General features: G+C 33.3%; 1 protein-coding gene across 3 annotated transcripts in view; it reads right to left on the minus strand.

Annotated features, from left to right (window-relative positions):
• The window catches only part of LOC145729872 (neuroparsin-A-like), a 27,739-nt gene continuing 10,332 nt past the window's right edge, over positions 1-17,407 (minus strand). Inside the window, exons 1-4 of one of the 3 annotated variants that reach the window (XM_081980805.1) lie at positions 10,496-10,796; positions 6,023-6,145; positions 3,663-3,789; positions 1-886 (exon numbers count right to left, since the gene is read on the minus strand). In XM_081980805.1, the coding sequence (XP_081836931.1) occupies positions 764-886; positions 3,663-3,789; positions 6,023-6,096 (324 nt within the window). In that variant the 5' untranslated portion in view covers positions 6,097-6,145; positions 10,496-10,796 and the 3' untranslated portion in view covers positions 1-763. Of the gene's footprint in view, positions 887-3,662; positions 3,790-6,022; positions 6,146-10,459; positions 10,797-17,407 lie in introns of those variants that run through there. The other 2 variants (XM_081980802.1, XM_081980803.1) reach the window with 2 other exon arrangements.

The raw sequence follows: 17,407 nt of genomic DNA on the forward strand, positions 1-17,407 counted from the left end.
CATGCTAGTAATATGCCTTTTATAATTTCCAAATTGACGGAAAACTTGCTAATAAGAAAATAAATATGAACAGTAATAGTAATAAATACATAACATTTAGTCAGTTGACTGGTTCTACTTGAATACTACCCTGGTACAGAGACGTATTACAATAATTCCAGCCATTTCAAAGAAACATTAATGAATACAGTAATCGGGAATCACATATCTTAGAACAAGAGATTATTTTGGATACTCTTTTTAGTATACAGGTGAGTAGCGTAACCGTGTAAATCGTTATGCAATATAACTAAATATGTACAGTTGTATTTCAATGGGAATTACACGATTTTTGATTTGTACTATTTACGTATTTATTTGGACCACAGTTTGAAACTAAACTGATGAGACCAATCATGCCGTAAAGCGGTGAGATCTGGTCTACGTCATAAAGTTCCACTTTACGGCACTGAATTGAATTACAGTAAAAACAAACCTAACCTAGCATCACAAATAAAAACCCGAGGCGATATAAACAAATTTATATCTGAGTAAAAAATGGCATCCTAACCAAACAAAACTGGGTCAGAAACTTAAAAAGTAACTAAACACTATAATCTTTCCAAAAAAAGTAGAAAGTCCGTTTTGTTGTTTTTATCACATAATATGGAGAATCGGCGGGGATGGCAGCAAAAATAAAGGAAAATCACAGCGTTTGATTTGTTTCCTCGTCAACGTAAAATCCAAAGCAGTTACGCTACTACGTAATACTGAACATTTAGGTTTAGTTCCAGCACTGCATGGTTTGCATCGAACATCCGTGGCACACTTCGTCAGATTTGCACATCATGCCTTCTCCACACACCCCCAGGATGTCGTATTCTCCTCCGCATCTTTCACCAGGACCCTGAAATCAAAAGATTATCTTTTAGTCGACTCCAATTCTAACATAAGTCTACATACGGAATCATGCGGGAGAAAGTGTCGTTTTACGCACACATGATCTTGATGTTGGTTACACACAATGTCTTGCGTAAAAATTAATAGCAATTTTGGAATAGTTATCATATAACAACCATAGTTTACTTGTAACAGCTCTTTATCTTTGTTGCAAGAGTAATTCATGGTCTTTCTCTCCTTAAATTGTTAATAACATGATGCCTGAGGCAAAAGGACAAGTTTCCGTATAAAGAGCTGAAAAATGAAGATTACCCATGCGGGAGAAACTGCTGTTTTACGCACAAACGATCATTCTGTACGTAAAGAACACTAATGTTTATTATAATGTTGGTTACACACAAGTTTTCAGGATATGACTGATATCAAAAGATTATCTTTTAGTCGACTCGAATTGTAACATAAGTTAAGCCTACATACAGGGATCGGAAAGATTAAGATTAATCATACGGGAGAAAGTGGCGCTTTACGCACACATGATCTTGATGTTGGTTACACACAGCGTCGGGCGTAAAAATTAATAGCAATTTTGGAATAGTTATTTATACGCCCGGTGTGGAAAGTGACACTATTCCGCACAACACTTGACAAATCGATTACTTTACTCAACATCTGTCATTTTTAACCGACAAGTTGGCATTATTTGAATGAATTATCATATAACAACCATAGTTTACTTGTAACAGCTTTCTATTTTTGTTGCAAGAGTAATTCATGGTTTTTCTCTCCTTAAATAGTTAACAACATGATGCAGGAGGACAAGTTTCCGTATAGAGAGCTGAAAAATGATGATTACCCATGCGGGGACATAATCATACGTAAAGAACACTAATGCTCATTATAATGTTGGTTACACACATGTTTCCAGGATATGACTGATAATAAAAGATTAACTTTACTCATCTCGAATTGTATATAGTATGTATATCAAAATTAAAAAAAAAACAAAGATGATCTAGTTTACGTATGAAGGGCTGAAAGATGAAGATTACGCACGCGGGAGAAATTGGCGTTTTACGCACAAGTGTTCGTTCTATTCTAAGAAGTATGCTAATGCACATTGCAATGTTAGTTACACACAAGTTTCCTGGATATGACGGAATATATTAATAGCAATTTTGGAATAATCACTGTTACCACCGGTGTGGAAAGTAGCACTATTTCGCAATACTTGACGACTCGTTTGCTCATCATCTGTCATTTTTAAATGACAAGTTAAGTCAAATGACAGTAGTTTGCTTGTTAGCGTTGTATCTTTGTTGCAGACGTAAATCAAGATTTTTTCTCTTCATCTAACTATACTCAATTAAGTTTTTTAAACATAATGAGAATGAAACTGGAAGTGAAAAATTATTAACAGAGAAAAATTTGGATTTAAATGAGTGACATAGAAAATTAGGTCACATGACCATTAAAAATATGAAAAAATTGATCGATATGTCAACTGGAATGAATATAACAAAGAAAGACTGTGTAATTTTAGAAGATACTTCTGAAATTTGTATCCAAGCAAGACTACTAGAACTCATACATACAGACATTTGTGGACCTATTGATCCAGACACATGGGATCAGAAGAAATACTTCTTGACTGTGATGGATGATTTTACTCACTATATTACTGTTTATCTTCTAAAAAACAAGTATGAAGCCAAAGAGGGCCTAAAAATGTTTATAAATGAATTGGAAGCTTATAAAGGAACGAAAGTTTCTAAAATTAGATGCGATAATGGAGGAAAATTCAAAAGCAATGAATTTAAATTGTGGTGTCGCCAAAGAGGAATAATTCTAGATTATACAATTCCTTATTCACCACAATTGAATGGAAAGGCAGAAAGACTAAACGGAACACTACTGGAGAAAGCTAGAGCATCAATTTTTGACTCTGGATTGAATTAAAAGTTTTGGGGTGAAGCTGTATATGTAGCTACTTATCTGCTTAGTAGAAGTCCAACAGAATAGATGGACAAAAAACGCCAATAGAACATTGGACAGGAATCAAGCCAGACATGTCGAAAATACAGTAATTTGGAAGTACAACATTTGCTAAAGTTTTAGGATGACTTAAACTAGATTCTCGCAGTAAAAAGTACATTTTTGTGGGATCTTCCTTAAATGGATATCGCTTGTTTGATGAACAGAATCAACAAATAATATTGTCAAGGGATGTCATTTTTGAAAAGAAGCAGATGAATAAAAGAGGAAACCAAACTGAAAAAGTTCATAACAGAGCAAAACCAACATGATGACGAAAGTGACATATCATCAGATGAAGGAAGAGAAGTATTATTAGAAGAAGAAAGAAAGAACAGAATCAGAAAAATGCCAAAGAAATGTGAAGACTATGTAATGATGACATATGAAGAAGTAATCAACAGCCCAGAAGAAGAAAATTGGAAGAGAGCCATTGATGAAGAAAAGAAATCACTAGAAGTTAGGGAATTAGTAGACTTATATGGAGAGTTAGATGAGCAGATACCTGATGGATGAAGAAAGTTCTGGTAAACTATTTCGTCTACAAAAGTCAATTTATGGATTGAAGCAAGCACCTTTGTGCTGAAATTTTTCTAATTTTCTGAAGTCATACGGATTAACTGCTTTGGCAACTAAAAAATGTATTTTCAAAAGAGAGAAAATTGTTGATAATTTTATGAGTGAATGTAATGAACTTCTTTCACAACTTTCTGGTAAAATAGCATTTACAATGCACTTAATACAGAACTAACCTTTGCACATATCCGTCTACCGCAGGCGTCTCTGGCTTCACCCCAAATACAGAGTTGTTTAGGATCTTCATCACATTCTCTTGTGGTAAGGCATTTCTTACACACGAAATTGATGTCCATCAATGGTCTGAAATGAGATAAACAAATTATAAATAATGATATGTGTATAAAGTCCTGATTGGATTATAATTAGTATTGTTACTACAATGACCTAGTGGCAGATTCATAACCTTCCGCCTGTTAACTACTTGTAAAGTGTTTTTTTTGTTGGACGTCTTTAATGTTTACAGATTGTTAAATTTGCGTTCGTTGCTCCGGTCTAGAATTGGATAATTTACCACAGAATAACTTGATCCCTTAGGATTTAATATAAAAACTCTAATTAAAGAACCTGGCAGAATTAAAACAGAAAAGATGTAACGTCTCTTCTACTCCAACTGGTTGATTTAGTAGATAACCACGACAAAATGGGTATTTTAGAGAAAGTAGGTACTTTTGTGGTACTAAAATAATCCTAAATCACTGAAACCCAGCTGATTGATTTCAGAAAGGATTTGAAACTGAAGAATTCTGGTGAGCATGAAAACCAACCACAGGAGACAATTTTAGAAAATTTTGAAAGTTAACTTTGGAATGCCAAACTGTCACTAATTTGACTGAAAATTTAAGTTTATGTCTGTGAAATTCGAATTTTCAGTATTTTATAGACTTTTTTGGCACTGACTGGTATTTTGAGCTGATTGGCCGTTTTGACAACTTTAAAAACTTCAACGTTAGAAACAACAAGAAAAAAACTATAATTTGTCACTTTCAAGTTTAAGTTTAAATGACATATGGGAAATAAAAAGTAATTTTAGTGTAAACTTAAACAAAATTTCAAGTCACACTGATTTAACAATTCTAGAAGCTTGCAAACTCTGGATCTTTAACCCAAATATGATTAAGTCACATGACCAAAAACCAAAAAAACAAATTTTTAACACAAACTGTACAGGGTGGACTAATAAAGCATTGTTTTCACTGCATTTTGGTAAAAAAGTCCACTCTGTAACTGTCATACCGCCAGACTTCTCAAGTATGTTTTATAGCTCTATAAAGTGGATTTTGACAGTTATTGTCATGTGTATAGCATATCAAACGTCTATGGAAATCAACAGTCAATACTGTCAAAACACTGCTCCTATAGAGCTATAAAATGCATTTATTATCGATACTGAAACGATTTTGACAGTTACTACTCAAATAGACAGCTCAGCTCTCAAAATCCTACTCAGGAAGGTATAAAGTGCAATTTATATTTCATTTTAAAATTAGTCACAAACTTTTAAGCTTATTGTGAAGTTTTATGGTTTTTTTAACTGATTTTGATAGCTACCACCTTTGTGAGATATCTAGTTACATGAAAAACACACGAATACATGTCAGTACTGTCAAAATACTACTGGAGCTATAAAATGCGTTTGACAATAAATTTAAACCAATTTTACTGTTTTTGTGGTTGTATATCTTTATAAAACGAATTTTGACAGTTGTCATGTTTGTGAAAAACATATGGGAAATGTTGCAACATTGCTAAAGTGTGGTACTAAATTAAAATAATGTTCAATTTAGCAATGTAATTTTAGAACAAATGTCAGTATGGCATTATTGCAAAAATTTAATACTAAATTAGGATAAGGACAACAAGAATCAGAGACGAGTCAAGCAACAGAAACTTTCAATGTAAATGTAATTAAACTCTAATTGGTGTATTGTTTAATATTTAAAATATTGACAAGAAACGTGTAATAGGAAATAATAGAAAAAAAAATAAATAAGGATTAACACAGATCAACATGTTTCATTATTAGTTGCTTTGTTTTGGAGATACAGGGTGGCTTAATAACAAACAAACAGATCTCAATCCGACCAAACTGCATAGTGTCATACAATTTGTTAAACAAAAACAAAATCAAACCATTTTGCACGTGTAACAGTATCTCAATTGGAAAAACAAACAAATTCAAAACTGCAACTGTTGTTTTGATATAAAGTACTGGAAAAGTCACTTTTAAAATAGTACAATTACATTTTGTACAGTGTAATAGAGAAGTTTCAAACATGTTTTTCTTTAAAATGACATTTAAAATGTTTTTAATAAACAGAATAAATAAACTTTCAATAATTGAAAAACAAAAAAAATTAAAAACAAACCTGCAAAGAAGGTTAACACACTTTAACAACAATAGACCAGTTCAAGTAGGCAAAGTGGTTTTTTTAAGCTTTGTCCCATTGAATTAGCTCATTGTTTCTAATTTTTACAAAAACACAGTTTTGGTACTTAATTACAAGTAGTACCAAACATCTAAAGTAATACTTACGAGGCATTTGCACTAGAAGTAATCGAGTAGAGAACAGCCAAAGTGGTAAGAAGTACAACGGCGCTGAGATGCATATTTTGGCGGCACTAAGTCTGGTTTGTGGTAAGGTTCGTGGAAGTTGCCCTGCAATTAAACAAAATAATCTTTGTACTGTACTATTAACACCACTTTTTGCCAAATTAATTGTACACGGCATACAAGAAAGATATAAATTACAGACTAGGTTCACTTTTAACCTTGCACACAGGTTACAGGGACTCGGAGGATAATTAGCTTTCGCAAGCTTTAATGACGACATTTATTGCCTAACTAGCATTGTTCCCAACTATGCAATTTGTGATGATTTTAATTACAAGTATGCTCACACGTTGGTTTGGGTTATTTATGACTTAACGAGTGACGTATAGGTTGCGTTGTTTCTATATTACAACCAGAAAAGCCGTTAACCAAGATGACAAAGTAGTCAAAAAGTATATTTTCAATAAGAAATTAAATACGGAATTTAAAAAAGAAGTAGGTTTTAAATGTTTTAATCTCTATACCAATAAGGCCATAATGTAGTGCTTTTTTATATAAAAGCTTCCAAAAAATTCAGTTGAAAACAGTGTTACAGAATGATTTTAAGGTCCTTTATCAAAGAGACAAGGATCTAATTTTCTGCTTTTTTAAGAATAATTCCAAAAGCTACATTAAATTGTTCTACTTTGTCTACAAGTCTACAAGATTGTATTAACTCCAAATCGACTAAGCTGCGTTATATGGGGAGATACCAAAAAAGGGTAAATAAGAAAAGTTTTAGGAAATTTCCTCCCCTACGTCCCCTACTAACCTTTTTATGAACAAATAGCCTTTTCTAAAAAAAAAAACAAAAACATTTTCAGCTTTTTGTCACTATTCTTTATTATCTCGTTTAAATTATGACAAATACAAATGACAAAATATTATTATTTAAACAATTTGTAATTTGCCAGTAATTTAGTGACAATTGTCAAAATAACTGTCATAAATCTCAGAAACACATCTTGTTTTAAAATCTGTAAGAAAAACACTTGGAGTGAGAAAATGACAGTTTTAAGCATATTTTTGGAATCCTCATTAAATTTCTTATCCAATAATATGAAAAAAACTACAAAATTTGGTACAACCAGGGAGAAAAGCGGTATCAAAGTTTTAACTGACAGAAACACAGTTTGAAAGGTCAGTCAATGACAAAATGTCCTGTAAAACCAACTTGGAGTGAGAAAATTACTGTTTTAAGTACATTTTTGGAATCCTCATTAAATTTACTATCCAATAATCTAGAAAACTCTACAAAATTTGGTACAGTCAGAGAGAAAAGCGGTATCAAAGTTTAAATGACAGAAACACAGTTTGAAAGGTCAGTTAATGACAAAATGTCCTGTAAAACACACTTGGAGTGAGAAAATTACTGTTTTAAGTACATTTTTGGAATCCTCATTAAATGTACTATCGAATAATCTAGAAAACTCTACAAAATTTGGTACAGTCAGGGAGAAAAGCGTTATCAAAGTTTGAACTGATAGAAACACAGTTTGAAAAGACACTCAATGACAAAACGGCCTGTAAAACCCACCTGGAGTGAGAAAATGACTGTTTTAAGTACGTTTTTGGAATCCTCATTAAATTTACTATCCAATAATCTAGAAAACTCTACAAAATTTGGTACAGTCAGAGAGAAAAGCGGTATCAAAGTTTAAATGACAGAAACACAGTTTGAAAGGTCAGTTAATGACAAAATGTCCTGTAAAACAGACTTGGAGTGAGAAAATTACTGTTTTAAGTACATTTTTGGAATCCTCATTAAATTTACTATCGAATAATCTAGAAAACTCTACAAAATTTGGTACAGTCAGGGAGAAAAGCCGTATCAAAGTTTGAACTAACAGAAACACAGTTTGAAAGGTCAGTCAATGACACAATGTCCTGTAAAACCAACTTGGAGTGAGAAAATGACTGTTTTAAGTACATTTTTGGAATCCTCATTAAATTTACTATCCAATAATCTAGAAAACTCTACAAAATTTGGTACAGTCAGAGAGAAAAGCGGTATCAAAGTTTAAATGGCAGAAACACAGTTTGAAAGGTCAGTTAATGACAAAATGTCCTGTAAAACAGACTTGGAGTGAGAAAATTACTGTTTTAAGTACATTTTTGGAATCCTCATTAAATTTACTATCGAATAATCTAGAAAACTCTACAAAATTTGGTACAGTCAGGGAGAAAAGCCGTATCAAAGTTTGAACTGATAGAAACACAGTTTGAAAAGACACTCAATGACAAAACGGCCTGTAAAACCCACCTGGAGTGAGAAAATGACTGTTTTAAGTACGTTTTTGGAATCCTTATTAAATTTACTATCCAATAATCTAGAAAACTCTACAAAATTTGGTACAGTCAGAGAGAAAAGCGGTATCAAAGTTTAAATGACAGAAACACAGTTTGAAAGGTCAGTTAATGATAAAATGTCCTGTAAAACAGACTTGGAGTGAGAAAATTACTGTTTTAAGTACATTTTTGGAATCCTCATTAAATTTATTATCGAATAATCTAGAAAACTCTACAAAATTTGGTACAGTCAGGGAGAAAAGCGGTATCAAAGTTTGAACTGATAGAAACACAGTTTGAAAAGACACTCAATGACAAAACGGCCTGTAAAACCCACCTGGAGTGAGAAAATGACTGTTTTAAGTACGTTTTTGGAATCCTCATTAAATTTACTATCCAATAATCTAGAAAACTCTACAAAATTTGGTACAGTCAGAGAGAAAAGCGGTATCAAAGTTTAAATGACAGAAACACAGTTTGAAAGGTCAGTTAATGACAAAATGTCCTGTAAAACAGACTTGGAGTGAGAAAATGACTGTTTTAAGTACATTTTTGGAATCCTCATTAAATTTACTATCCAATAATCTAGAAAACTCTACAAAATTTGGTACAGTCAGGGAGAAAAGCCGTATCAAACTTTAAATGACAGAAACACAGTTTGAAAGGTCAGTTAATGACAAAATGTCCTGTAAAACAGACTTGGAGTGAGAAAATTACTGTTTTAAGTACATTTTTGGAATCCTCATTAAATTTACTATCGAATAATCTAGAAAACTCTACAAAATTTGGTACAGTCAGAGAGAAAAGCGGTATCAAAGTTTAAATGACAGAAACACAGTTTGAAAGGTCAGTTAATGACAAAATGTCCTGTAAAACCTACTTGAAGTGAGAAAATGACTGTTTTAAGCACATTTTTGGAATCCTCATTAAATTTACTATTCAATAATATAAAAAAACACTACAAAATTTGGTACAGTCAGGGAGAAAAGCGGTGTCAAAGTTTAAACTGCCAGAAATACAGTTTGAGACAGTTATGGACAAAATTGCCTGTAAAGCCCTCTTGGAGTGGGAAAATGACTGTTTTAAGCACATTTTTGGAATCCTCATTAAATTTCCGATCCAAAAATCTAAAAATCACTACAAAATTTGGTACAGTTAGGGAGAAAAGCGATGTCAAAGTTTGAAACACAGTTTGAAAGTACAGTAAAGGACAAAATTGCTTGTAAAACCCACTTGGAGTGAGAAAATGATTGTTTTAAGTACATTTTTGGAATCCTCATTATATTTCCTATTGAATAACTTAAAAATCCCTTTAAAAAATGCACAGTTTCTTAAGTTGTTTAGTAACAAATCACAAGACATTTTGGTATATTTTTGCTTCAAACTGTTCGCAGTTCTTATGGCAAAACTCATTAAAACAGTGGAATATTTCAAGCAATTTTGAATCATAATGATATCTGTTGTTTTTGCTGCAATTAAACCTTTTTGGTACCTGGAAGAAATGAGATATTCAAAACTCCTGTGGATGTACCAAAAACATAACCTATAATTCTGCTGCTGCTTTAGATCATAATTAAGTAATTTTCTTTATACAGCTGAGTAAAATTTGGTTATTTTTCATATAAAATTCACTGTCATTATGTCAAAGTCTGTCAAGAATTAACTTAATTATATCCGTTTAAGTTAAGTTTAAGGACAGCTTAGATAAGTTTAGTTTAGACTGTGTAATTTTGCACCTGATCTGTCACAATCAAACCTCAACTTAGCCTAAGTTGTACTTAAAATCGACTTGGAAGTGTCGTGGAAACAGGCATATCAGGAAGTATCAAATGAGACACTGAAATACAGGGTGTCAAATATTAGAAAAAAACGGTTCTCAACTGAAATTTGTTTGATAGAGACACCCGGTAGATTTGCATTATTTAGGGGGCTACCTTATTGCCGTTGATTAAGTGTCTTAGAAACTTGTAGAGGTAGACTGACAGTAAAAAATAGAAAATGTCAGGAATAAAAAAAAAGTGACAAAAATCCAATATCTTGAAAACTGTTAGAGATTGCTACAGCAACTATAAAACTATAAAAGAAAATTACCTTGTAATATAAAAGTGCAATTTTTAAGTACCGTACCGGTAAAGTACAGTGGTACCACCCTATCGCTGTCGTACTGCACCCGCTTGTCTCACACATCTATAAAAAATGTTTCGCGGGAGAAAAAAGGAGCGCGAGCTAACAAACACCAGTCACTTCATAAAATGGGGCGTACGGGAGCGCCAGACAGTACCACAAGAGGCAGTACCCGGATCACTAAATTGAATTGTCGTGGAACTGGACGTCTTATCGACGAATTGATTTACCACCACTACGGACCGTCCGGTCGACCAGTAGAATATCACCTCGATGGGTGGTGTGTCAATATTTTGGTCGATTTTTCGGTACCCGAACCTTCCCACGGTACCACTTAGGTAAATAGTGGATATGGCGCGTGTGTGCTCTGATTGGTCGCGGTTTAATGTCATTGCGTGGTGGTACCCATAAAGAATGCGTGCGGTACCACTTTCAGTGTTTATATTTTTAGTTAATTTCACAGACATTTAAGCTTTTACTTTATTATAGTTGGGCTTTTTATGTAAACAAATTTAATAAATACCGTTAAAAGTTCTTAATATATCAAAATCATCTGGGTTGTAAATTTGGGGTGCAAACCAAGCCAAATGGTCATTACCTGCGAATCTTGTCTTTTACCTGTAGTTCGACGAAATTTTTACCTTTTGTGGTCAAAAATAGTACCTGGCCACTGGTTTTCATAAAATAGAAGTCAAATTTGGATTCTCCACTCAATTCAGCTCAAAAACCCTCTCTTTTGCTTTTCTCTATAAATGCACCATTTTTGAGTAAAAATTAAAAGTTTATGTTCGTGCACTTGGTAATCAATAATCAATATCAGATAATAAACAGTGTCGCCAATTTCAATTTTTATAATAAAAAAATAACAAAAAAGTGATGAAAATCCATTTTGATACTTCTCTTAAGTCACGTGACAGCTGTCGTAACTGTCAAAACTCGCTTATAAGTTACATAAAACTAAAATCTGAACTGTTGACTGTTATTTGAAAAATTACACTGGAAGTTGTGTTAATATTCCCATGGAGTCAAATTTGATACTTGAGACGTTAAAGAACACTTTAATACCTTTTTTTCGTCACGTGACAGCTGCCATAACTGTCAAAACCCACTCACCAGTGATCTGATGAAGGTATAAAATACCAAATCGATGAGTTTCTTTAAGAAATTGCATTTTAAGTTGTTTTTACAGTCTCCAGGATCCAAATTTGACAGTTCCATTTCTTACGTCACGTGACAGCTGTCACAACCGTGAAAACTCTGTCACCAGTGACTAGCGAGTAAAAAATGCCAAATAGTTGTATTTATTTGAGGAAATACACTGAATGTTGTTAGTTTATAGCTTCATGGAGCCAAATTTGACATCTGCAAGGTTCAGGAACACTTTAAAGTTTTTCTTGCGTCACGTGATATCTGTCAAAACTGACTCACCAGTGAACTGAAAGTATGAAATGCCAAATCGATGGATTTCTATGATGAATTGCGTTGTAAGTTCGGTTTACAGGTTCATGGAGCCAAATTTGACATTTGTGACGTTAAGGAACACTTTAATATCTTTCTTGCGTCACGTAACATGTGTCATAACTGTCAAAACTCATTTATAAGCGACTTAAAGCTATAAAATTTCAAATAGTGACATGTATTTGAAAAATGACACTGTGTGTTTTTATCTCCTTATATGAAGCCAAATTTGATACTTGTGACGTTAAAGAACACTTCATGGAGACAAATTTGACATTTGTAACGTTAAAGAACACTTTAATACTTATTTTTCATCACTTGACAGCTGCCATAACTGTCAAAACCCACTCCCCAGTGATCTGAAAGTGTAAAGGACCAAATCAATGTGTTTCTTTAAGAAATTGCATTTTAAGATGTTTTTACAGTCTCTAGGAGCCAAATTTGACAGTTCTAAAGGTAAGGAACACTTTGGACACCTTTCTTAAGTCACGTGACAGCTGTCACAACCGTCAAAACTCTGTCACCACTGACTAGAGACTAAATAATGCCAAATAGTTGTATTTATTTGAGGAAATACATTGAATGTTGTGTTTATAGCTTCATGGAGTAAAATTTGACATTTGTGACGTTAAGGAACACTTTATTATTTTTCTTACGTCACGTGATAACTGTTTAAACTAACTCCTCAGTGACCTGAAACTATAAACTGCCAAATCGATGTGTTTTTTGAGAAATTGCATTGTAAGTTGTTTTTACAGCCTGGTCGCGCCAAATTTGGCCGTTTTGGCTCTAAGGACCACTTTAATACTCTTCTTACGTCAAGTGACAGCTGTCAAAACTGTCAAAACTCATTCAGCAGTGACGCGAAACTATAAAATGCAAAACATCTTGTCTAGCTTCGACGAATCACACTGCAAATATTGTTTATATCTTTATGGAATCAAATTAGACAGTTATGACGTTTAAGGACACTTTACGGCGTGACCTATAGTCACATGACAGTCATTATCACTGTCTAAATTCACTTACCACTGTCCTGAAACTGGATAATGCCAAATAGTTGTATTTACTTTAGGAACTATACTGGAAGTTGTGCTTACAGCTTCATGGTGACAAATTTGACATTTGTGACGTTAAGGAACAGTTTATTACTTTTATTACGTCACGTGACAGCTGTCATAACTGTCTAAACTTACTCATCAGTGACCTGAAACTATAAAATGCCAAATCGATGTGGTTCTTTGAGAAATTGCATTGTAAGTTGTTTTTACAGCCCCATCGAGCTAAATTTGGGCGTTCTGACTCTAAGGATCACTTTAATACTTTTCTTACGTCACGTGACAGCTGTCAAAACTCATTTAGCAGTGACGCAAAACTATACGTCCTGTCTATACAATCTGGTATAAAATAGTAAATCGATGTGCTTCTTTGAGGATATGCGCTGTAAGTTCAATTTACAGCTTTATGAAGTTCTGACACTAGGAAATGCTTTCTTACGTTACGTGACAGCTGTCATATCTGTCAAAACTGGTTTGAAAGCGACTTAAAACTATAAACTTTCAAATAGTGACTTGTATTCGAAGAATTACAGTGGAAGTTGTGTTTCAAGCTCCAATTTTGACATTTGTCACGTTAAAGAACACTTTAATATTCTACTTGCGTCACGTGACAGCTGTCATAACTGTCAAAACTGACCAGTGACTTTTTATACAAATTTGACAGCTTTGAAAACTCTATTTATCGTTTGAGTAACATTAAAGTCTGATAGAAGATATAGGTGAAATGTTACCAAAAAATGGTCCTAACTTCATATTTTACCATAAAACTAAACTAATAATAAGTCTCTCAGGAGATAAAATATAAGAAATTTCACTTCTGACAAACAACTCTCAATATAAGTCATGATTTTCTGAATAACAACCCTGTTTACTTCTAAAACCGTGTCGAATTGCATCGTTTTGTAGACCAGAAGAAAAAGTTGTGTTGCCTTAAACGTTTGTGGCCAGTTATGGCTTTTAAATCGTAATCTAGTTGTTGCAAGTTCTTAATGACTTACTTATTAATTAGTAAAGGTAAAGTCCAGTTTATACTTTCACATTAAAAATTGTTCAAAGTGGGCAAAACTATAAAATCAGGTAGGTAAAGTATAGTAGCACAAGGCATATTACGCACTCATGGAATTACTGAACTTTTTCCATTTCGGACGTAAAATGCTTCTTACAGCACTAGTTACGTAATATACTGTAAAACAATTTTAGAGACATGACATGAATGTATGGACTGTAAAATCTGGTTACTCAATAATAATCTTTTCATAAGAACATTTAATATTAAAACAATTTTCTTTATTCATTTAACCCTGTGACGTTTCAAGTAATCTGGTTTACTTATTAATTAACATTACGTTTCAATTAAACAAATTTAATCGGTTTGGTGGGTGTATTAGCAAAATTGAATTGCCCTTTGACATTTCGTAGAGAACCGTGACAGAAAGTATTCGCTTTATCTACCCCAACTGAGTAGATTAGGTTGAATTTTAATTTATTCCACACAAATTCTAGCAAACAATGTTATTTTCATTAATGAATTCTTCAGTTGAATGATATGTTGGCCACCCAGCAGACCAAAAACTCTATTTTCTGGTAAAAGTATCTCTTATGTAAAGGTTCCGCCCTCATGACCCCGGGGGCGCTCGTTGATAGCTTGTTTTTATCCAGATTCCAATGGTGTTTTGAATGGCGTTTTTATAAATAAAAAGTTACTCTATTTACTGATGGAAGACACGGAAAACAAGCGTGTCCGGTTGTTTGTCGAAGCTGCGCTAGTTTGGAGGCCGTTTCGTAACCATCATCGGTACGTAATGGCCCTCATTCCGTATCGATGACGTTGTCAGTGGCTTTGACATTTTATTAGAACTTTGGACGACCCTCAGGGGCACACATAAAAGAAGAAAATAGTGCTCGTTTTATCAATGCAAAGTATTACCGAATAACTTATCATTTGGACTGATGATGACGAAAACTGAACTTTCTCAACACAATGAGGAATGACAATCTTGCTGTAGTAAGACTACAAATATACAAGAAAATCTCATTTCACTATTTAGGGCTATTTTGTGTGTTGCATTAGAGTTAAGTGTGGTTTAGAGTGTGACTTTTTTCACCTGTACTGTCACAGTCTGACCCACACTTAAATTAAGCTCGGTTTACAAAAAGACGGTCCAAACGGGGGTAAATTACATTAAACTTTATTTGAATTGATATTGGATTGTTGTACAATTATTATAATTAAAAAACGAATTATTTGTGAATTTTCAGGTTTTTCAATTTCTTCCGGAAAATTACCAAAAACTTTCTGAAAAATGTCGTATACCTAACCTCAACACTTCTCAAAATAATATGAATTTTGAAAAAAATATCTTATAATCTTTCGGTACCGTGACATTTCTACTATATATATGGTATACAGGGTGACCAAAAGACAATTTCAAAGGCTACAAATTGGTATATTGAACCACCCTGTAACTGTCAAAATAACAGAGTTATGGGCTGTCACAGTAAAAACTGTCAAAATCAAACAACTTAGTTTTAACAGTAAATAACTCACTTATTCGACGTTTTAGGGTAAAAACGCTATACAGGGTGATCAAAAGAGAATTTCAAGGGCTACAAATTGGTATATTGAACCACCCTGTAACTGTCAAAATAACAGAGTTATGGGCTGCCACAGTAAAAACTGTCAAAATCAAACAACTTAGTTTTAACAGTAAATAACTCACTTATTCGACGTTTTAGGGTAAAAACGCTATACAGGGTGATCAAAAGAGAATTTCAAGGGCTACAAATTGGTATATTGAACCACCCTGTAACTGTCAAAATAACAGAGTTATGGGCTGTCACAGTAAAAACTGTCAAAATCAAACAAGTCAGTTTTAACAGTAAATAACTCACTTATTCGACGTTTTAGGTAAAAACGCTATACAGGGTGATCAAAAGAGAATTTCAATGGCTACAAATTGGTATATTGAACCACCCTATTACCGTCAAAATAACAGAGTTATGGGCTGTCACAGTAAAAACTGTCAAAATCAAACAAGTCAGTTTTAACAGTAAATAACTCACTTATTAGATGTTTCAGGTAAAAACGCTATACAGGGTGGTCAAAAGAGAGTAGTTTATAGGGTGATTCAATGAATTTTTAAGATTCTTGTAACTTGTTTAACTTTCATTTTATAAAAAAATACCAAATATGAATCTTGTAGATAGATATTTGCATTTACTTTATTAGTCCCAAATTTGAGCAACAAACCAGATTTTTGGACCAGACTTCGATTTTTGGAATTTACGTCAAATTCGAGGCCTACTTGATGTAAAATGTTTGTATTGATATTCAATTGCTTTTGCTCTAGCAGCCTTACTTTGATCACCATCCTAGAAAGCAGAAGTTCCCAATTCGAGCAAAATTCTGGTGCACTTTTCCAAAAAATCGTCCATAACTCGCTTATTTGAAACATCCTGTATAAACACACCATGAAACAAAAAAAAGCTAATGAACGGGACTATCACGTGACGTTGAGCGCGCACTACTATGTTGTCCCGTTTAGCCGCTAGAGGCGTGAAAGTTGACTCTCGTTTTTTGCAGTTTTTGCTCAATATCTTAGGAACGTTTCAGGTTGGAGGTAAAAAACGAATTATTTTTGAATGAAACAAATTTTCTGGAAAAATTTTCATAAATTAAATTTTCCGGAAATTTTACATCCCTGTTTTGAATTACAGCTCAACAATTTGAGAGGAGTGACAATTATGTCAAAAGTGACAAAATGTGCTAAAATTCAATGCTGTAACCTTCCATTGACGTATAAAAGTCTTGTCAAAGTGGCTCAAATAAGTGAGTAATTTGGGTTTGAATGAAAGAGTGCACAAAAAATGTTTTAGTTCAATTTTGAATCCCTCTGGTGGCCAAACTATAAACTCATGTAGCCATATCATTTGAAAGCCCATTTCATTGACTATCCATGACACCATTTTTGGCCTACTTCTAGAGAAAATAAACATCTAAAGTCTTAAACGGACCACTGTGTATATTGTGGTCAAAATACAAGCATGTTTATGTTTTGTCACTGTTTAAAGGGTATAATAACAGAAAGTACTTTCAAGCAACAAATCTTTATCTCCCTAGACATTATTTGATATGACTGACTCAGCAAAAAGTGCTGAACTGCAAAGATGCTGAAAACAGCATCGAATGCCAGTTATTTTAAGGCAAAACATATTTACAGTTTTAAAAATATCACTCAAGAGCTATTTGGCGTCGTGTTATTAAACTTCACTGATTCCCAGTCTCACGACCAAAATACTTGAAACATCTTTCATTTCAGACAGTGTTGCCAAGTCAAAATATTTAATAGCGGTAGATTAATCGGTCAAAAAACGGTAGATAACGGTATATATCAAAAAT

This window comes from Ips typographus, linkage group LG5, assembly GCF_016097725.1.
Source record: "Ips typographus isolate SLU linkage group LG5, UJ_Ityp_2.0, whole genome shotgun sequence".
Taxonomy (NCBI): Eukaryota; Metazoa; Arthropoda; class Insecta; order Coleoptera; family Curculionidae; genus Ips; species Ips typographus.